We start from the raw sequence: 22780 nt of genomic DNA, 5'->3' as shown, positions 1-22780 counted from the left end.
TCTAGGCACAGCCGAAGCATTGAAAGGGTTTGGTTTGGTGGCCTCAGTATAGCATCTCTGCTTTTTGCAGATGATGTGGTGCTGTTTGTTTTATCAAGCCATGTTCTCTAACTCTCACTGGACCGGTTCAGTCGAGTGTGAAGCGGTTAGGATGAGGATCAGCACCTCCAAATCCGAGACCATGGTCTGGTCAAAAAAGGGTGGCCTGCTCTCTCTGGGTCAGGGAGGAGATCCTGCCCCAAGCGGATGAGTTCAAGTATCTTAGGGTCTTGTTCACGAGTAAGGGCAGCAGCGGGAGATCGACAGGCGGACTGGTGCAGCGTCTGCAGTGATGCGGGCTCTGTATAGGTCTGTGGTGGTGTAAAGAAGGAGCTGAGCCAAAAGGCAAAGCTCTCGATTTACCGGTCGTTCTACGTTCCTTTCCTCAGCTATGATCACGAGCTGTGGGTCTTCCTTAGAGATTGGGTGACAAGCGCGGTCATCCGGGAGGGACTCAGGGTCGAGCCGCTGATCCTCCGTGTGGAGATGAGCCAGTTGAGGTGGCTCAGGCATCTTGTTCGGATTCCTCCTGGACGCCTCCCTAGAGAGGTGTTCCGGTCATGGCCCACTGGCTTCTCGGTGGCCTGGGAACGCCTTAGGGATCTCGCCGGAGGAGCTGGTTGAACTGGCTAGGGACAGGGAAGTCTGAGCTTCCCTCCTAAAGCTGCTTCCCCTGCGACCCTACCCCAGATAAGTGGTAGTAAATGGATGGATGGATGAATTTGTATCTTTAAAGGTCCAATGGGTTGTCACTGGGGCAACGGTACACCTATTGTACCCTTTAAACTAGATATTGGGACCCTCATTATTTGTACCCCTGTGTAGGCAAATATGTACCATAGGTTAGTGGTCCCCAACCATCGGTCTGGAGCTCGGTACCATTTGATGGCCACACAGAGCGACAGAAAATTAAAAAACAATTATTTTGTAGTGGAGTCTATGTGTCAGCCCCTTCACAAACCCTACCCCATCGATTACCTTCCAAAGAGCAGTATATGTAAGGCTGGGTGATTTTTATGATCAAGGATCGTGTTACTACGGTGAGTAGCTGTGAGCATATTTACTCGATCAGATGTGGCGTGACAGCAGCCAATCAGCATCCAGCTTTTCCTTCTCTACTTTGGTTTGCATTTTGAAGAAGTTAACAGAAAGTTAACTTTCTAATAGTAAGAAGTAAACAATGACCGAACATGCAGCTGATGGGCAGCAATGATTGTGTGTTATCTTCCGAAGATGAAGCTATTTTGACAAATGTGGTGGCATTGATTTAGTTATTCAGATATCATTTGAACCACATACCACCCAAGTGATGATGTGGATGGATACAACACAAAAGAAGTGTACCATGAAGAACAAAAATTGACCCTTACCGGAACATAGATAGTTGGATAGTCTTAAGTTGTTGTTGCACAGTAATTTGACATACAAGAAAAAAATGCATTAAACTAAAAGCATTTAACAATAATAAGTGCATGAAATATTCACTATACTCCCTTTATCTTTTCATCATTCTTTTGATTGCAAATAAAACAGTCAACAAATCATTTAGTCATCATTAAGGATTGTCATTACTATAATTGATCAATGAATTGTTGAGAATTTGATTTATTAAGCCTTAATATAAGAAAAAACTGAGTGCACTATTTGACTGCACCCTGCGGAGGTGCTCTAGATTTAGTGTAACTAGTTTGCTGTTTAAAAATGAAATGGCATGGCAGCTGCTAAGATGAGCTACATCCTCTCAGAGTTCCGTTATGGTACAACTCCTACGGGCTGCATTAATCGCCTCAATACAATTTTGTCATCGAAACAGGGGCTCAAATATATTGTGATTAAATGCTCCCATTCCAGAAAAAATAATATCCCCCAAAAAATTCCAATTCATTGGTTGTTAATTTCCATTGTCATTAAAGAATATTAAGTTGACTGCACATACATACAGTAGTCATCATAGTTCCAGTAAAAATAGTATGGCCATTGGTCTGCTCACGCTCATGCCACAGTACCTCTCATGCAAGCTTCGTATCTCTATATAGGTCACTTGTCTAATTAAATACATGTTTAGATGAATTCCTCTGACCATGCATGCGTATCTGAACATATCGCATTTGAAATGTAATACAGGCTCTTCTAGTGTTGCACGAAGTACTGGTACAAATACTGAACCCAAATTTTTACCTGGCAAAAATAACTCTGTACCATCATTTTTTAAACACCAGTATAAGTGGGTGAAATGCAGTGAAGTAGTTCACCTCTGTTAAAAAAAAAATAATAATAATAAAAAAAAGGGGCATAGCGCAAGAATACGGAGTCACAGATAGACACGGCTGCAAACTCTCGTGCTCTTGCACACCTTAAACTCTTCACGAAGAAACAAGACGCATGCAGTGTTGCCTGGATTTCTCACGCTTACATGTCCGAGAGGCAGGGCATGCCGAACAGACACCCGTACAAAAGTCTGTCTGCAACTCATTTTCTAAAGCTAGCTGCTACCAGCTGACATCTGGGCCAGGCGTATGGAATTCTATCTCAATTGCAAAGAGCTACAGGTTCATTTGTGACAAATTTATTCAAACACTTCCCTTGATGACAAATGTGTGTGAATTCTTTTGTGATAAGCGTTATTGTTCCTGATTGGTTCAGTTCAATGAGCCGCTGTTTGCATAGGAAAGTACAGCACACAGTCACCCAGTTGCATAGCGATTAAAGAAAAGACAATTTTTTTGTGTGGAATTGAATTAGGGTGAAGATAGTAATTTTTATTTTTTTTTATCACAATAACATTGCTAAAACAAGGCTTTTGGTGGCCCAAGACTTTTGTACATTATCGGATACATATAAAATGGTCAGTAGTGTTTAAAAATATTAAATGTTTGATGTCCAATTGTTCTGAAATTGCAGTGAAAATTTGAAAAGCCTTTATGTCAGTTGTGTTTATAGGCCGTGTCCCAATATGTCCTATGCGCTTTGAAAGGGAAAATAATCTTTCATGCAAAAGGGAGTAAGAGTCCAGTGCACCGAATCATAGCTTGTGGCAGGAAGTTAGTGAGATTCACCTCATCCCAGTGCTGCAAGGCCTGTTTACTCTGGAATGTGTGATAGTGTCCCAAAAAAAAAAGAAGCTATCATTATACTTCCCACTCATGAATGCAACGCAACATCGAGTATCATCAGGTCTGTTCAAAACTAGTTACCCAGAGCACATTTTTGTCTCACTTAAAAAGCTATTGTATTTAAAACCTACTGTGGATTATTGTCCTATTCATACTAGGGAGAGCATTATTTGATTGTGACTATGGACAGATGAGACGCTGGCACACACAGCCTCTTGGTGCACAAGTAGCAACAGCTGCTCAAGCCCACGCCTCCTCTGCCGCCACTGGGGGCTATGGTGACGTAACCTTGCTGTGCCGCCAGGCAGCTCGTCACGTGACAGAGGTCGCTCGTCAGACCGCATTATCGTCTCTGGGGCCGCAGGTTGTGGGAACCACACAACGTCTTTGCTTTTCTTTGTCACCAAGACTCTCTAGCTCGCAGAATATGGAAAACACACAATAAGCTTAATGGGCAGACGTTTCTTGACAGAGATAATCAATAAGCAGCACAAATCTTAAGATCATCTTGTTTGACGTATACCAATGGCTTAATCAGATGAGCTTTTTTATTGGGCAGTGCCTTGAAAAAAAGCTTTCATATAAACATGTTGTGTCCAGGAAGTCTGCTAGTGCTACTTGAATTTCAATCTCTCTGTGAGGCTGCGAGGCATCAGTGCCATTTCCACATAACCCTGAAGATCTGCCTTTTGTTGATATGCATTGTGGGAATGGTCACATAGTAGATGTTTAAAGGCGATACTCAAGTAATTCCACAATTTTCAGCAGCAAGAAGTTAATATTTTGGCTATAGTTAACTTGTCACATGATCAAAACCCAGTAAAACGGTGAGCTGTGATTGGTCGTTATCTGAGCTCTGAGAACCTCAGAAGACATACACAGGCCATTCATTCCATGCTACAGGTTGACTACATTTCAAAACATTTTGCCATAGAAAATAATGTGAAAGGACTAAATTTGTTCTCAAATTGTTGCCATCATTTAACCTTCATTAACTGTAAAGTTATGCTTAAGTAACATTTCAACATTCCTGGCTTGACTGTAATACTTGTATAAGGTGAACTTGAACCACTATATCATAAAACTAACCAACTTAAATGTAACTATATTATTTTATTATATCCTTTTGATGTAAGGGATGTCATTATTGGCAAGCTGTCTTTTTCGTGTAAGCCAGTAGCTATTATGCCTTCAGTTACATGATGTTAAATTTTGTGTTTGTGTTTCAGTTTCAACTTTTTCACGTTTTGGTGGGATCATGTACATATAACTGATAAATACATGGATCACAGGCCTTTGAGTTAAGATAGCATTTTATCAAACTCAATAACTCCAGATATTGTGAAATATATGCATTACAAAAATATCCACTACCATCATAACAACAACCAGAATTCAAAGAGCACCTAAAGTTTTTTGGGGGGATGATTTTTGTTAAGTTCCAGGAGTATTGGATCCTAACAAAGCACTGACATCACAGGATCAGCTCACCAAGTGCCAAATGTTCAACTGCTTCTGTTGTCACCTGGGAGTAAATGTTTCATATTGGATGGATATGATGATGATGAAGCTATTTCTAGAACAACCCTGCGAGCGACTAATATGGTCCATGAGGGCTACCAGGTGCCCGCGGGCACCACGTTGGTGAGCCCTTGTCTAGCTTAATGCACAATCATTTGTTTTGTATGGATAATATACATGAGAATCACTGAGATGACTACTGAGGCATCGGACCTTCATACTTGAGGAAGTGAATCATGCTGATGTAATCACAACATGTATGTTTGCATGCTGAAGTCATCTACATCCTCTGAGTTTATCTCACTAATAAGCAAATGCTTGACGGCGCAGCACAGATGAAAGTGGGCACGCTCCTCTTAGGCGAGGTCCCTCCCGTCTTTTCTCTGCTTGCATGGCATTTTGTGTTGTCACAGGAAGGAGAAAGTGGATAAAATCCAGTCGTACTTATTTGTGTTTCAAGTGTGAACAGTGACTTTGTGATGACAGGGACCATATCTAAGCTCCATGCCTGTTCCCTGTCCATAGTGGTCACCTGCTTTGCTAGTAATCTCTCCTCACCCCACGAACCATGAACTACCCGCAGTCTGCGGGCCGCAGATCCCATCAGAGTAACGGTGTAGCATATGTCAAACGGTCTCCTGAGGCCACACAGCACACAACCTGGCGCCATGTGTTGTCGAATGTGTGTGTGCGCTTGAGCGTGCCGTGCATGCGTAAGTGGGGAAATGTTAGGGGCTTATCTTGAAAGATTGGCCATGCTCTCTGGTCTTATCTGACACACCCATTTTCTGACTGTAAATGCAAAAGCCTTCCGGGGTACGTTTAGTTTACAATTGTGGATCAAGATGACTGGTTTCTGTTGACTTGGCCATGGTGGATACCACGTAGAATGTTCACTGTGGGGTTTCTGTGTACTTGACTTTCACAGTACAGTGTCAAAAATGCAGCACAAGCCCTAGTTCGACTATCTCTGTATTGTCAGTGTTCCTAGAGCTCAACTCTGTAAACTCCGCCCTCTGCTGGCCATGATTACTACAGTAGCCTCATTCGGCGTTGATTTTGTTGCTGCATTGTCCTTACATCCAGAAAACAGTACTTTAGCCAGTTTACGTCACAACCAATAAACTTTAAATACTGCCACGTCTGCTTCATCGTGTGGATTCATGGAATGAGCGCACCCATGAGGTCATTTTTGCACAAGCAGGATGAATTGCCGCAACATTGAATATAATGTTTTGTTTCATGGTCAAAAATCCAAGTTGTCAAATAGTCTTCGGCGCCTCTCTCTCTTTCATCTTTACTTGTGCTAATCCCTTCTGCTGCACCCATAATTATTAGTGTATGTTTACCCATAACCATCATCCTCCTTTCTCTGCCTTTTACACTGGTGCGTTTTAATGGTGGTTGGGGCTTAAACAACACTTTTTGAGTCTAACCTCGTGTCATTGACAGTTCAGCCCATGTTTTATCTCTCTTAGTATAGTTCTATCAACATTGTGTGTGTTGATGTTGCTGCTTTTACACACATCTCTCTGCTCTTCGACAGAACAACGACAACGAGACGCCACTGCACTGTGCCGCCCAGTACGGACACTCGCCGGTAGTGCGGCTGCTGTTGGAAGAGCTGACGGACCCAACCATGAGGAACAACAAATTTGAGACTCCTCTAGATCTGGCTGCACTGTATGGCCGGCTAGAGGTTGTCAAGCTGTTGCTCAGCGCTCACCCCAACCTGCTCAGCTGTAACACTAAGAAGCACACACCGCTTCACCTGGCCTCCCGTAACGGACATCTGTCTGTGGTGGAGGTGCTGCTTGATGCTGGCATGGACATTAATTATGAGGTGTGATTTAATTGATATCATCAGATTTACCGTCAGTCTTAATTCTTCATCTCACCTCACCCAAGACCTTTTGTTCAGCTGTTTGCTTCCAACTCTTTGGGAACAGTTTAGGGTAGTCTCTTTTCTGTCCCGGTGTGTCGCTAACCCATTGCACAAACCAATTTCCATTAAGACATTCTTAGAGGCGTTTGGTGTGGAAGAATTGATGATACATGCCTTTATTATTTTTTTTAAGTATGGAATGAACTTGATCAAGTGATACTATTTGAATAAAAAACAATAAATACTCAGCAAAAGGAGGCATGAGAAAATAGGACCCATTTGTTTCAATCATTTTGGTTAAATAAATTCAACCTCAAACATGAGAATGTATTGACTTGAATAGAATAAATAGAAAATAAAGGACCCTGCGTAGTGAGTAATAACCTTAAAAAAGTAAATAAAAAACAATTATACTCTCTGAACCGCAAAATAACAATTCAAGTTTACTTCAGTACATTCAGAATATTTTTTTTTACATTCTATATATGGTGGGAACAACAGAGGCTATCAGAGATTTTGGATGTACAGTGATATAATTAGATATCGGATCGATATCAATATTGACACCCCTAAATTTTCTAATAATATGTATTGTTTTTATCACAACTTTCTGTATTGCCTCATATGCAAACCCAGACTGGTCTTGCAGCATTTCCTGTGGCTCATGCTACTTCTCGGTAAAACTTGGCAATGTGACATTCTTAAGCACTGCAAAATGATGACGCAACATACTGTCTACTATTAGTAAAAGCGATGATGAGAAAAGTTGAGCTGGATCATTCACCCCCACGAGTGGGAGGGGCATCTGTAGCTCAGTCTGTACCAAACAGTCTCATCCATCTGTTTTGTCTTTTCTTCTTCCCTCCTTTTCTTCTAAATCAAGGCTTGTCTCATAACTTGAGGCCTTGCTTCCTGCTGATTGTAATTAGCATGATCCTGTGACCTGGAAAAGGAACTGCTATTAGAGGACTCGATGCAAAGCAAATACATCATATAGGATGCTCATTTGATGTCCCTTTATATGCTGAATGTATGGGTGTAAAATGAAGGACCCGCTCTCCGCATCGGGATATGAATAAAAACAGTTGTGCAATGCAATATTAAACCAGTGTACATCAAACTGGAATAGATCATTCTTTCACACTTTTTGCATACTCATGCTTGCTTTGAGTGAACTTCTTTGGTGATTTTCTCTCATTCGTTACACTTTCTTTTTTGATCAGACGGAGAAAGGCAGTGCACTCCACGAAGCAGCCTTGTTTGGGAAGACGGATGTGGTACATAAACTTCTCAGTGCAGGTCAGACGTAAGCTCTAATGCTTCCACTTGCCTCTGCAAATGTATTAAACGAGTTAGCAGGAAGACGTGGTGGCATAACTCCTCCATGTGATGACTCATAGGTATCGACGTGAACATTTTGGACCAGAAGGGCTTGACAGCGCTGGACACTGTCAAAGACATGCCCTCTCAGAAAAGCAGAGCGTTAGCAGGTCTTATCCAAGGTGGGATCATTCATACCTGATAAAAAAAAAAAAATCAAAATGGAAGTCTTGTATTAAATTGTCTGGATTTAGTTACTTTGATTGAATCTCCTGTTTGTCTGCTGCAGGACTTATGAGCGGAAAGCCTCCTGACATTGACCTCCCCCCTCCACCAATCCATCCACCCCTAGAGAGTCCCGGCCCTCGAAACAAGGGTATGATTTGCCAGACTAAAAAAACAAACGTGTTTGGTGCAGTTATTGCAGCAGGTAATTCAATTACTAAATGATGTGTTGCTTTTTTTGTATACAGTGTTGTTGACAACCTGCTCAATGTTGAATAAATGGCTTTGCATGTGCACGGTACATTATGAAATACTTTAGAGGCAATCTGGGCTTGTTATTAAATGTTTTATAGGCGATCTGGAGAAAATGAGTGAGTTGATCTTGGGGCTGGCCCCGGGGCCTGAGGAGGAGAGTCCTTATGAAGCTCTGTTTGAAGCTACTTCTTGCCATTCTCTGGACAGCCTTACAAGTGGCAAATCCTCGGACAGGGATTCTGGAAGGCCAGACAGTGAAGCGGGAAAGGTTAGACTAACATGCAGACTATGCAAGCTGTTGCGTGTGAGAACCCCTAACTGCCACTAGAGGGTGATAGAGCTCCACTGGCTGTACGGTGGGGCACTTGCTTTTCTCAACTATGGAACCATATGTCTCTTACAGAAAGATCGCTTGGCTCACTCATCACATCCTGGCCCTGGTCTTGAAGAGGAGGCGAGCTCAGAGGTGAGGAGATTATAAGGTTTAGAACAAAAGTCCTCTGAAGGCAAGAAAACTGAATAACTGATGCTACTGTTCGATCATAGGACTTGTCGGACAGTTCCATTTTTGCTAACCATCTTCAATAAATTGCCATGTTCATTTCGAATGACTGTTTCCTCACTTCTGCTGTGCGCAGGTTCTCTTTACAAATAGCAGTATTGACGAGCGAGGAGAGGCTGCTGAGGAGGAGGAGGATCACACATATGAGTTGTTATTGACTGCTCAAACCAAAGTTCCACTGCCAAGCCAAGAATCTCAGTTTCATAAAGGTGAATGTGTGGTATTACCTTGACAGACATTCATAGATACATTCTAGCACATACTGTATAATGAGCTCTCATAATAAATTGATACAACAGATGTTTTAAGTCTAAGGAAGATGCAGCATTAATAAAGCTACTTTTGTCAATCATCAGTGGAGTCTAAATGTCAAGCAAACTTTCCTAAACTTTGCTTTCAATAGAGATGTTTTAGACTCAAGCCCCGTTAGGTTTCTACCTCAATCAGTTCCCCAAATTAATTAATGTCAACATTACGGTGGAAGAAAAAGGACATTTTGCATTTTTCACTTCCAAGTGGCAAGAAAGGGAATGGATGAATGTACCTTTAATAAATCGACCTCATCATCCTATGGCTGCTTAGCCATTGTCATTTAATTGTCAAAAAATGAAACAAGAGCCTGTCAGATATGTTAGTCAATATCTCCATGCATAAAACATACATCACTTTCACACCCTTTAAACACTCACAAAAGCAGGATGGGAAGATTGTTAATTCCTCCATATGATTACTCTTGTGCCTTATGTTTCCTTAGATGAAAAGACATGCATCCAGTCATCCAACAGTGTCCTACCTCAGGTAACACACTTTGTTGTCTTCTGCAAACTGCCAAATCATTTGCCTTATCAATCTCTCTCTATCTCTCCTATCTTTTAGCTTCTGTATTTAGCATTAACAGAAATCATCTGCATAATGATTTGCATATTTTGAGTTTGGCACAATGCAATGAATATGAACGTCATGTTGCTAGAGGATGACTGTTTACTGCAGTGTCCAAACTATTGCCTGGGGGGCTATTTGTGGCCTGCTAACCATTTTTTAAGTGGCCAATGGCATACACTAGAAAAATGATTTGATAGTAATTTTGTTTCATATACTGTGGAACTTTTTCTGAATCTGCAAAGATGCAAATTAGTTATTTACAATTAAACAAGTAATAACATTTCTCTTCATAACACTGTAGTTCACAAAGATAGTGTTTACGCGCAAAAATGGTTTCCTACACTTTCTGCTCTGTCATGATCCAAATTGTGAACATATCACATGAATGATTCCCAAGTAACTTCTTTATAAATGGTCAGTTTACAACAGATTGAACCTGTTTTGGTTCTGAGATGGGATTCTGCTGCTGCTCAGTCCAGGGGCTGATATTTTCTTGTGGGTTACAGGGTCTCGACCGCCTCTAAACTATTTGCCTTATAGAAAGCTGTTTAGGTAGCAGTTTTTCCCAAAATATATAAACAGTTTATATCGTAAATTGTAATAGTTAAACAATATCCTACATTAGCTGGCAAACTGGGCCTAAACTGATCATTAACACAATCCATAAAATTTTGGGATGGCTGGAATGAACTGACCATTACTCCTTTTTGTTCCACTATAGTGCAACTCCAACGCCCTAAATAACTCTGGTACACCAAACTCGACAACGGAAACACTGCATCCCTCAGGACGGGGGGGCCTGCGAGCATTAGAAGGTGAGCTGAGACAATTGTATGTACCTTCGCCAAGGAAATCATGTCTTTTGTGTGCAACCTCCTATGTACAGTGGGTATTTTGATGAGTACTTGTACTTGTAGTATTACTCCAGGATCATACCATCTACCATTGTGTGTTTGTATACAGGATCAGAATGTGTTTATACAGTGTCAGAATGTAATACCAGTAATTTAAACGAAGTCTCACCTTGTACTAAGCGAGGTTATGCATTTAGCAATCTTTTTCTACAACAGTGCAGTTTAACGTGATCAGATGCTTATACTGTATCTGTGACAAATCTCATGTGATGATATGGTAACCTCCTCTTGTGTTGACTCTTCATTTCATTCACTATATAAGGTTACTAAGTTCACCTATTGTTCACACATCGATTTTGCAAATGACAAATGTTTACGCCTTGGGAGAGTTGTTTATGGAATTGCTTTTGGGATGGTTGGTTGTGTGAGGAAAAATAAAAGGAGGGGTTATCCACTATTAAAATTGAAAGCCAAGTGTATCAGCCAAATGCTGTATGTATCCTGCCAGGGTATGCACTGTTGTGAAGCAGAATCTGTTTGACTTGTCCATGTAGACTGAGTGATGGTCTACTGTATGGCAAGAAATGGGCGAGGCTCATTTCATTGCCAATAAGAAAAAGTTTTGAACTATTTGATTGTTGCTTTCTTATCTATGAGCACAATTGCATCATGTGATTTCAAAACGTCATTATTAAGGAGAAGGGATACTAAGTTTACACCTTTTTTTTTTCTGCCTCCTGGAACTTAGCCCATTTTGACTTGACAGTCTTATCTCATGAAAATCAAACTGCTCAACTGTGGAATCAGTGTGGAGTACAGCTGTACACGGCTTTTGTTACCATGACGACCAAAACCGTAACTCGAAGCATGTGCCTGGAGAGAGCTCACCGGACACTGCTGGAACCATGACACTTTCCAGGGCTTCCTAGTTCCACAGTCACTTGCGCTTTGCACTTTCTTGGGAGCCATACAGCAAAAAACAATGATACCTGAATTTCATGATGCTTAGAGTGAATAAAATATACAGATTTTATGTATTCTGCACGGATACACTAAATACTTGCAAAGTAGCATAGTTGGTGAACCAAGTAAGAGCTGTCTAAAAATTTTAAGAATGTAGAGATGAGCGAAGATTTACTTGGTTCACACGTCACACTTCACTACTTGTGGTTCAATTTCACACTTGACGGGTGGGCAAGCACCCAAGTGATCCAGCTTTCTGTATACAAGCAATAAAAAGTCAATCTTCCTCAATATGTCTCCTTTTAGGGGTCAATCTCACCTTTGAGACAAAGCCATAAATTGATCCCGTCTGCCTTCCCTCTCAATAGTAAACACTAGCCCAACCTCTGATTTATGACTCAACTCCTTAGGAGGCGGGTTTTACAACTTCAGCCCATGAGTTGGAATTATATTGCCAATATTTATGGTCATTCATTGTCTGTTTTGGGGTCACTAGCGGTGACAGTGAATTTATAAACACCACTCCAATTTTGAAAGCTGCAGAAAAAATATTTTTTTCACACAGTGGTCTTCTCAACTTCATGCACACGATCAAATTAAAGACACAACTTTATTGCTAAAACGAAATCCAAACCAGCTGTCTCAGTAGAAATATTTCATTTTGCTCATGTGGGCGTGACTTTTGCTGCGTGTAAGGAAGATCTGATTACTCGTCCTTCTGTGGACCAGACCTCAGCATGTGGCAGGTGGAGAATAAATGCGTAGTCAGCATAGTCATACTTGTGTTTAGCATCAGTTACAAATTCAATGCAACTCACTGTAGGATACACGGCTCGGCATGAAATTCAAGTGACCACTGAAGAATGGTTCTTTAAAAAGGGGCATTTGTAGGCGCGGGGGGGAACAGGGCTGTTATACAGCGAAGAAGCACATATCATGACGTAAAAGTAAGACTTTGCCCTTAACAAATGGCCTCCCAACCTAAGACAATTTCGGAAGTGCAGCGATGTGGAATGATAGTTGGCACCACTGCATCTGTCTCTGCAGACCATGACATCATTAGTGAAACATGGCGCTTGCAGTGCCAAAGGAAACACACATTCCACATCTGTAGTGACCTAATCTGCAGCACATGAGCTGCAATAATATTGAGCCATGCTCTTGAAGAGAGGCTTAAGAGCAGAGGTAGACAGACGGTGTAGTGATTTTGGAGGGGGTTAAATGCGTGTGAGATTCTGGGAACCAGATCAATGTGCTCAGAGGGCGTTCACACGGCGAGTTTGGCAAGGATCCTGACATATGTGCACAGTACAACCACTCACCTCACTTTATCACACGCAAACCCTCCCATACTTCAAGTTCAAATGCTTGGCAGTGTGTGACAGGAGTTCAAGATGTTGTCAGACAACATGAAAGGTAATGCAAGTTTTTGAAATGGTGACTTGACCTCCCCTGGTCTCTGTTTGTGACCACTGCCCTAGTTTCCCCGTCACCAAACACCCTCACCCTTTGACCCTGACAGAGACAGTCCCTTCCCTTCCCTCCGCATGTGTCACTGTGCTAATTACCTAGAGTCTGTCCACTGAGGATGGGGCGATTCAAATTTCCATTCCTGAGCCTTCATTCGAGTCCAGAATTAGAATTCAGAAAACAGAGAGCTACTAGTCACACGGGCAGACAACAGCCGTACAACACTGCAGCACATAAGTCGGAACCAAAGCAGCGTTTATGCCTCTTTAAAACAAAGCCAAGCTGCGTGGTGGATTTGATGGAGAAAAGGGGGCTTATGTGGCTGTAATTCCTGTGAGGAGGGAGGAGGAAAATCAAATTGTTTTTAATTGCACTTGCTATGCAGTCTCATTAAGCAGTTGTTTTTGTTGGAGAAGGCACCCTCTTTAAGTGGAACTCCCCTTGGTGAGTCTACCCTTCTGGATTGTGTTTTATATGATGCGCGTGTGCATGCAGCAAAGCTTAGCCTGTCGTTTGGAGTAATGTTTGTTGTGACCCTGAAGGGAAACAACAGACAAGTGTGCCTACTGACAGAGAATAAAGGCTAATAAGAATGCAGGCGTTCAGCACCAGCAGCTTGCAAACCGAATATGGATACTTGACATTTCTCTCGCAAACATATGTGTCCTGTCTTCTCCAACTTTTCTCTCCCCCCCACCTCACTCCATCCCCCCTGCTAGGAAACAATTACAAAACTGTTTCAGCGCCTGCGTGGGCGGTTTCTTACGAGCCCTGCCCTAAGGATCTGACGCTCAGTCTTCCATCCAGTTTCAGCCCTCCAAAACAACTCTCCCCTCCTTGCAGACTGACCTTGTGATGTTTTTCTCTGTCTAGATAACTCCCAACTCAGCCTGGATCAGGGTGCAGGTGTCCCAGAGCAGTTTACTGGCCTTCTGCACGGATCATCTCCTGTGTTTGATTGTCGCGAGGAGCCGTTCAGGATTCCAGGTGTCCCGCCACCTGGTCAGAGCCAGCCACAGTCGAGAGCCAAAGCGAAAGAGCAAGCCGTTTCAACCCCACCTAGCCGTCCTAGTATGGCTGCCATCCTAACAGACTGTGATCCAAAAGCCATTTACGCAACTGTGAACAAGGAGCCCAGAGACTTGGGGGCAGTATCTGGGAGGATGCGTCCACCTGGGGACCTGAAGCTGGCCCGCAGCCTCTCCAAGTCGGACTCAGATTTGCTTGTGTCGCCTCCGTGTGAGGAAGACGGAGGACTGGGGAACCGAAGTGAATCGGTTTCTAACTGTAGCAGTGGGAAGAAACGGCTGGAGAAATCGCCGTCATTCACCTCAGAATGGGACGAGGTAAGTTGAATCATTTTATTCATAGAGTACTGACACTGAAAAAGGTCATCCAAAATAGAAATGGATACAAATAACCTTAAACGAATGTGATTTTATATTTCTTTTACATTTACATTTTTCTAGGAGGTTGTTACTATTGTGCTGTACATTCAGAACTAACCCCCCCCATCCTCTGTCAGCATGTTGATGTTTAATGTGGAGTTCGAGCATGTGAGTGGTGCAGGAGGAGATTAGACAGAACAAGGATTTTGGATAAACCCAGAGAGAAACTGAGAAAACAAGACGACAGACGGAGATTTGTACAGATTCAAAAAGGAGAGAAGGTGCACATCTTCCTTAAGCTCTGCTCACCTTTATTTGCAAAAACGCCCAATGGACCAATCAACCAATGCTGATACACTGCAGTTAACAATGAACATGCTAAAAGTGTAGTCGTGGTAATTCAGCACACTTTTAACACTAATCCGTTCATGCGCTTTTTCCATCTTATGCAACAATGTTGTGTTTGTCACATAATTTATACGATTTTCTCAGCCTGCCAATTAAATGTTAGCTCAATCTGTTCCAATCCTGTGTCGTCAAGGTGTCAGAGCATGTGTGCTTCAGGTGACACATTTAGTGAACACTTTGACCCAATTATGTATTTTAGTGTATATCAAAAGGTTTTTAGCAACCTTCATAAGATTAGGCTTCAGTCCACAGTTTACTAGAAGTATCTATTCTACGTATTGTGAGACTTGCAGTAATGTTCTGTAAACACAAGAGGATTTTCAGTTTCAGTGGATGTTGTCTTCTATCCAAGGAAGGACCCTATTTATTCTGAATGGAAAGCGCCACACAATGGCCAAATTAGTTATGGTCAAAGGTTGAATCAGTACAGTTTTTTTGCTGAATCTTATTGGATGGTATCCACTACAAGAACTTGGGTATTTGGTCAAAGGTCACGTCACGAAATGTTCTTTGCCTTATTCCACACACTTCCAGACTTGTGTAGTAAATCCTTCAGAAGGGCTAATAACTATTTATACGAGTTTGGTATTAGCTTTTTTTACAGTTTTGTTTTATGTTTTGTTAGACCATTTTATCCGGGGGAACTATTTGGAAAAGAAAAAAGTGGAGTAGACAAACACGGTTGTCTCTTGTTGCTTTCAGGCCAAAGTTGCCACCTCTGTGTCCTTTAAGGAGTGTCAGATGATTTGCCACAAATATATTATCTGGAAGTTTGCTAAAATGGATTTGTGAGATTACAGAGATGCATTGTTGGCAATCCCACTGGCAAGGTCAGATTCTACTCCAAATAATATTTCAGTCAAACTGTGATAATATATTGTTATTCATTGGCAACCAACTGGGATTATTCTGAAACTCTCAAAATTGTATTCATACAAGCCAGGGCCTATGCCAATGATGAACAAAAAACCTTCCCTCAGCAGTGCTTCTCCTTGATCAGAAAGGACTATTCCTAAAAGGGACTTGGTCAAAGTCAGCCTTTTTTTTTTGAAGATGAAACAGCATAGGTTGTTATGGTTGTAGCTAAAGTATGAACAACTGTAACACAGCCCGCATGTTCTTTAGTAATAAGACCCAATGAAAATACACCCTAAATTCTTCCCTTGATGCAGTGTTTCCTTTTCCACCGTCTACTCGTGACATTAAGCAGCTTTTAGGGCATGCAAATGTCACGTAACATCTTTTTAATCTGGTTTGCTAAAAATATACATTTTCTCTCTCACACACACACACACACACACACACACGCACACACACACACACACACACACACACACCCTGTTTCCCCATCTTTCTCACACCAACAACCCCCAACCTCACATCTTTTTTAGCTTTGGTGCTCTACACTCGTGGATCGTCTGCTTTAAAGACAAGCATATTTGACTTGCATGAGGTCTTGGCCTATCTCAGGAGCTCTGAATGTGTGTTCACTGGTATGTAACGTGCATGCTAATGTGGGCTCGGATTGGTCCATGGGATCAGACTTAAGATGACAATCTGGGGGGGCACAATGTGAAGTGCACAGATGGGAGGAGAGTCTGGGAGGCTGAAGAAGAGGGACACTTTTTTGTTTTTATTCCCATTGTCATTTTTGAATGACACTGTAGCCGACATGAAGCCTGATTTTGTGAGTATTGATTTCCTGCTGGAGTGTTGTTTTTCTTTTGTCCATCTTGATATATAAGTAAATGCTGCAGTCTTTAATGTAAAGCGTGTTTGAAATTGTTTTGATGGATTTTTACTCTCATATCGAATTCATACTCGAGAATAGTTCCCTACTCTAGAATAGTTCTTTGGAGTCCAACAATTTTAAAGTCATTTTGTTTAAAATGATTGACACCTCAAATGCAGTGCGGTGACCTACCACTGCCCTCGATGGGGAAAAAAAAGATTATTGATTGCTAAAATGTAATAATGTAACTATTCAAAAAGGGACATGATAAGTTGTGTGTGAGACATGACAATAAAGACAAGCAGAAACCTAAAGGCAAGCATTTAAATTTTCAACTTCTAAAGTCATTCAGGTAAAGAATATACAGTTTTATAAATATGTTTGAATGAACATAGAGTATTTGACTAAAAATGGCTAATGGCTGATATTTGTTTCAGAGCATGCTTGTGTGTGTGCTAGCCTATTACTGCCAAAACTACATATCGATTTGCGATATCAAACCAACTGAATTAGAATTATTGACAACAGAGTGATTTATATGCAACTTTATTTGGAAGTGGTGTTCTGCAAAATAAACCCTGTTTCTAAAACAAGGAGACTGACATTGGGCTATCATTGAACTAGTTGATGGGACTGCTGACAGTGCGTTGCCCCTCTGTGCCATTGAGTCGCTGACACCTGCTTGCTACTGTGATGCACTCATTCCCCTTGACGTCATTCGTTAGTCCGTAGCTTCCATCCAAGCCTTGTGTTTATGCCAACTTTCCAATTTGGGGTTGTTGTTGTTTTTGTTTAGGGCTCTCTATCTCGCATGACCTTAGTCCACCCTGAAAACGTCATCAGCCTTTAGCTCATATTGCTCGTGTGCCTTAACCGCCACAGTGTGTTGAGTCTGTTAATGAACATTAACGTAACAGCCAAGTTATGCTGTGCAAGTGCGTAGTCATCCTAATGACAATCCTGCTGTGAGAAGCTTGATGAATGAGTTTCCTTCGCTTTTAATCCCATGCTCGCCGTCTCTCACCATTGCTGCTTTTCAGCTGTTGACCTCCACCTTTGTAGAGTGACTTTTGCCCCCACCCATTGTATGTCCTTGCTCATAGGCGGCCTGTTCCACAATGCACCCCTGTCCCGTTTGAGATTTTAATGCAGCACAAAAACACATTACCAACTCTCTCCTCGCCTTTCAGTTTTTTCCAACAAACATTTTTCAAACATTGATTGTTCTGTATATACAGTTTTATTAACAGCATATGGGGAAAGGACTGTTATTAAGCTCTGGCACACCTGAGTGTTGGTATGCATGGCAATTGGCAAGTATGAAAAACCTGGATTCTCTCTCAGCAGACACTGATGTCTTCTCCCAGCACAAAACCACCAGGATCTAATTCCTGTGACAGCGTAAGATCGTATTTAATGTTTTCTGGTCCTCTTGGGATTTGGTCCTGTCTTCTTCAGAGGCATTGTTTGTGGGAGTAAGATTGCTTTCTTTTATGAGTTCATGAATGGGCTTGGAATTACTTAATCGCCGTGATTATTGATTTCATCTTCCAAGACTGTTTTGCATTAGATCTGCTCCTCTGGACATTCCAAATTACTTGGGTAATTAAATTTTGTGAAAATAAGAACACTGGCTGATGATTCCAATTTCCAACTAAATCTTTTTCTTTCTTTCTTTCTTTTTACATGGCACGGCTACATCAAGTGTGACGGGGCATCTTAAAATAGTTGTCTTTTCATTAAAGCGTAAACAAGCGCCACTTTACTGAAGCTCCTATCACCGTTGAATCATGATCATGAATTGTGCATCGATGCATGGACATACTGCAAGGGCTTATGCTATTCTAGGTTTCTCTTCTCTGTTATTTTTTCTCTCTTGAGATTATCATTTACTTTTATGCAATTATAGTAAGTTCAACAAGGACACAATGCATGCTATTTATCTTCGTCTTCTCAAAGGATATGTCAGTCAATGTGATAAAATTACTCTTACTGGCCAAAAATACAAAGAAGTTCTTATTTTGTTTGTTTGAGGGCTTTCTTGTCATTTCCGGTGGTTGGTGGAGGAGAAATGGTCATAGATCCTCCAGGTCCTAATGCCTCCCTTGTGCTTGTGTCTGCAGATTGAGAAGATCATGACACTGATTGGTGCTGGCATTGACTTTTCCAGAGATCAGCAATACGCTACACCAGGTACAGTACAACCATTACTATTATGAAGAGAACTCAACAATTATTCATCCATGTTGCAACGATTTGAAAGATTATACATTTAAAAAATTTACAATGTTTGTACATTTTGCAAATAAAATTAATTTACATTGGCAGTTGAATAAATCTGAGAGCATATCTTCATATGTTTTGTTGGTACAAAGAGAAGAACAGTGGTTCCTTGACTTGTGAGTTTATCATGCTATATAAACATACAGTAATAAAAAAAATAATAATCTAAAGAAATAAAGCTTCTCCATAATTAGTTTTTAAAAAATCACTTGATTTTCACTGAGATTATTCTGACTTTACTGTTTTTTTGCCCCACGCTTTCCTGGCACTGGCGTTACAGCCTTTATTGACTGTTGCTTCAGCCTAGTGCATATGATAAAAATACTACTACTGGTAGAAATACTACGCTTGCACTGCTTCACCAAATCTACTGATGGGGGGAAAACACTGAGGTCAGAATAGTTGGGACCCTAGTTGGGGCCAGATGAGATCAAGGATCCAAATTTTACTGAGTCTTTGGAGCCCAAAAATTGTCCAAGTCCTATAAGAGACAGACGTGGGAGATCGAGCATCTGGTCACAAAATAATTTATTCACAAATAATTGGTCCTGAAGTTACAATGAGCTAAATGCAGACTCTTAAAATGAAACAATGTTATTTAGGACAATACCCTCCTGTCTGACTTGTCGGTCCTGGTAGGACTGACAACATGCTTGGACCTGTTGTTTACCAGTGTAAGCTGAATGGAAGGAACCTTGTATTCTGCTAGCGTTTTCCCACCGTTGCTGATAAAAATGTTTTTGTTAGGTCCTGCACCTGTGTGGGAATCTTGTTTTTTTTAACCTGTTTTTACCAATGGCCCCACTAGGTGTACAGTATTTGTTTTTAAACTTTGTCTTGCATTTGTACATACACTACTTGTCTGTGTGTGGGGCACCGTGCTGCCTTTTTATCAATTAAATCCTGTTACCATGTACCGACAGTGGTGGCTTGTCAATATGGGGTGCAATAAAAATTTAATATTATTCTAAAAATAATTAACGATATTTCTCTATGTGTTTTTAGGTGAGCAGCATAAATAGTATCAGTTGTTAATGAGTAAATATTCATTTATTCTCAAACAATGTCGTACTTCCAGTTTGGGCGCACAGATACTTGTTGATAGACGTTGAACCGCTCCAGTGAGAGTTTGGAGTACCACATCGTCTCAAATATGTGAAAAATGCTAGTTTTTTTTTATCAAGCCTCCTGTATGATCCCCACTTTGATATGGATTTTTTTGTGTGTATGTGTTTTTTTTTTTTTCCAAAAACAGTGTTTTTCAAAAGATTTTACGACATGTATGTGTTTTTTAACTTTTTTTTTTTTTTTTAATATAAATATAATGGATGGATGGATTTGTTTTATGAATACCTGAACTTTGATCGTATGGCATGAAGTTCATTGCCACCATCTAGTGGTGGAGTGGCTGAAGCGTAAAGTCACATTTTTGCTAGCGACACAAAGCAAAAAATAGTAAATCAACAAAGCAATGGCTTGTATCTTGAAAAACGTCAAGGTACCGCTGTATGCAAAGTTAAACGTAGTTAGTTACCAGTAAAGTTTGCATTACTTTAGGAAGAGGAAAGCAACTGCTTGCTTGATTAGCATTGAGTGACAGTGGAGGTTGCAAACCAAATTTACTTTTGCCCTCCGTTTCAGCCACAGCTGATTTACAATTTCAGGAACTCATTGTTACGTCTTGAGTAACAAAAATGCATGACAAACTAAAGGAGCTCAAACAGACTTAGATGGTTACAAATTGTAGCCGTAGAAATTAGAAAACATTTGTTACTGTTACTCGTTAAAAAAAAAAGAAAAAAAGAAAGCATTTGTTACTGCCCACCGTACACATCACTGCTTTTTCCATATCGGTTTTGCACCATTTACAAATTTATTAATACTGTGAGAGGACAGTCAAATAGATGTTATTAGGGATTTAAAGTGAAATCCTTTATCAATGTTTTGCTGAATAAAAATTGGGTTAATCAGGTTCATTTTCCGTTTGCATTAGAAGGCAACAAATCATGTTTGGGTGTCTTTCTGTGATTTATTCTACTCAGTGATGATGCCTGTGGACTAGCAACTCCCTTCAGCTTTTACTAGTCATAATTATTTGAAATTAACGACCCTATTAATTATATTGAACAAACAATAATACGCACTACTCTCCAGCCTAGTAAGTCATTGTAGACACCTTGTTTGTTATGCCACGTACAGAAGCGAGCTTTTTAAATATTAAGCATTACGTATGTCAGGGGATGAGCTCATCTTTCTTTGTAGGCTCGAGGAAAGATGAGAGCACTGCAGTCAATCAGTCGGCGCCACATCAGTCTCTCTCTCTCTCTCTCTCTCTCTCTCTCTCTCGCTCCCGCTCTCGCTCTCGCTCTCGCTCTCTCTCTCTCTCTCTCTCTCGCTCTCTCTCTCTCTCTCTCTCTCTCGCTCTCTCACCTTTTAGTTGCTATCTTCACTCTGCTGTGTGCTCAAGGCTCAAGCTTTCATCCGAGTACTCAATCAGAGCAGAGGAGGCTCTATGCTTGATTTTGGCCAGGTTTGCGGTGATGTTTGATTGGCCCCATGCCTGTTCTACTGATTTCTGTCATGATGAAAAGTGTGCTGTGAAAAAGCCCAGAACAAGAAGTCAAGCCTAATAATAATGAGGGTAGCCAGGGTCTGTAAATGAGGCGGTTGCTCCCATCATTGACACAAAGTCACCACTTGCAGGCTTTAAGGGAGGTGGTGAGTTTGGAAGAGTAACATTCAAGAGCGACAGGGAGAGAGAAGAGAGAGAGTTGATAAGGAGGGGCAGCATCATACGCAGCCAGCAGGAAAAAAGACAGACACTACCTCAACATCAGTACCATTAGCACTGAGAAGAGACGGAAGGAATTTTGTAGAAATTAGATGAATTAAGAGTGCATTATTTTGTTTCCCGCTTCTACTGATGTCTAAGTGACTGACTGAATCTTTGACTGGATGAATCTTGTTTGTTTCTGAGCTCTTGCATTGATGGATTTATTTGATGATTTATTAATGTCCTAATCTGTCCAACCTAATCCAGGTGATATTCTAATATTTCACTATTTCTCGTGATATCCATGCTGCGGTGAGTGACTGGTTTTAAATTGATTAGGGTGGATCTCTGTCAGTCATGAATAAGAATTGTTGGCAGCTTACTGCCTCCTGCTCCTGAACCTTTCCAACTGATGGACCAAAAACTTAGTACAAGTACTTTTTCTCATGTTCCTGAATCTGTAGCATAGCAACAACTAATTAAATGGTGGTCAACCAGCTCGCATCAATTTCACAATTGTCTTTGCCCCTGAGAGCGGGGGCACTAAGATCCGTCTTTGGAAACTGTGGCTCAGTCCCCGCCGCCCCGCGGGAGCTGGCCCCCTGCCCGCAGAGGACACTGTCTCTTACACCGTCCTGTTGCCGGTGTGCCCGGCACTGCTGGCCAAAGATGATGTGGTTATGTCACATATCATCCTCAGCATGCCGCTGTTACCGGATGAATGGTTTCTCGCTCCTGAAGCGTGTTCCACTGTCGCCAGGTGCCTCTGTCCGACTGCTACAGCAGCCTGTTGGAGACTGGCTGGAGCTGCTGGGGTTGCCTCAGTACGAAAGCAAGCTGCTCCTCAACGGTTTTGACGACCTGCACTACATGGTGAGTGCCTGTTGTTTTTATGTTCTCATGATGACTTATCTTCAACTTTGTTGTTCTGTTCTCATTTTATATGTTTTTTTTTCTTTTCTTTTTTTTTTTTTTTGCATATACCCTGTCAACCTAGAGACATTATCATTAATTTTAGGGGTGTTAAAAAAATCGATTCGGCAATATATCGCAATATTACAGTGCACAATTCTCGAATCGATTTGATATGCGGCCGAATCGATGTTT

General features: G+C 41.3%; 1 protein-coding gene across 8 annotated transcripts in view; it reads left to right on the top strand.

The window, feature by feature from the left end:
* The window catches only part of anks1aa (ankyrin repeat and sterile alpha motif domain containing 1Aa), a 62037-nt gene that overhangs the window by 23820 nt on the left and 15437 nt on the right, over positions 1-22780 (top strand). For 5 of the 8 annotated variants that reach the window (XM_077549239.1, XM_077549216.1, XM_077549208.1 and 2 more), the window contains 13 exons: positions 6220-6516; positions 7782-7857; positions 7959-8060; positions 8168-8308; positions 8457-8626; positions 8762-8824; positions 8997-9129; positions 9675-9718; positions 10524-10617; positions 13963-14435; positions 17962-18018; positions 18741-18810; positions 22434-22546. In XM_077549239.1, coding sequence (XP_077405365.1) covers positions 6220-6516; positions 7782-7857; positions 7959-8060; positions 8168-8308; positions 8457-8626; positions 8762-8824; positions 8997-9129; positions 9675-9718; positions 10524-10617; positions 13963-14435; positions 17962-18018; positions 18741-18810; positions 22434-22546 — 1833 coding nt within the window. The remainder of the gene's footprint in view (positions 1-6219; positions 6517-7781; positions 7858-7958; positions 8061-8167; positions 8309-8456; positions 8627-8761; positions 8825-8996; positions 9130-9674; positions 9719-10523; positions 10618-13962; positions 14436-17961; positions 18019-18740; positions 18811-22433; positions 22547-22780) is intronic. The other 3 variants (XM_077549258.1, XM_077549230.1, XM_077549223.1) reach the window with 2 other exon arrangements.

This window comes from Vanacampus margaritifer, chromosome 1 (assembly GCF_051991255.1).
Source record: "Vanacampus margaritifer isolate UIUO_Vmar chromosome 1, RoL_Vmar_1.0, whole genome shotgun sequence".
NCBI classification, from domain to species: Eukaryota; Metazoa; Chordata; class Actinopteri; order Syngnathiformes; family Syngnathidae; genus Vanacampus; species Vanacampus margaritifer.
This window is presented reverse-complemented; position numbering and strand designations above follow the sequence as displayed.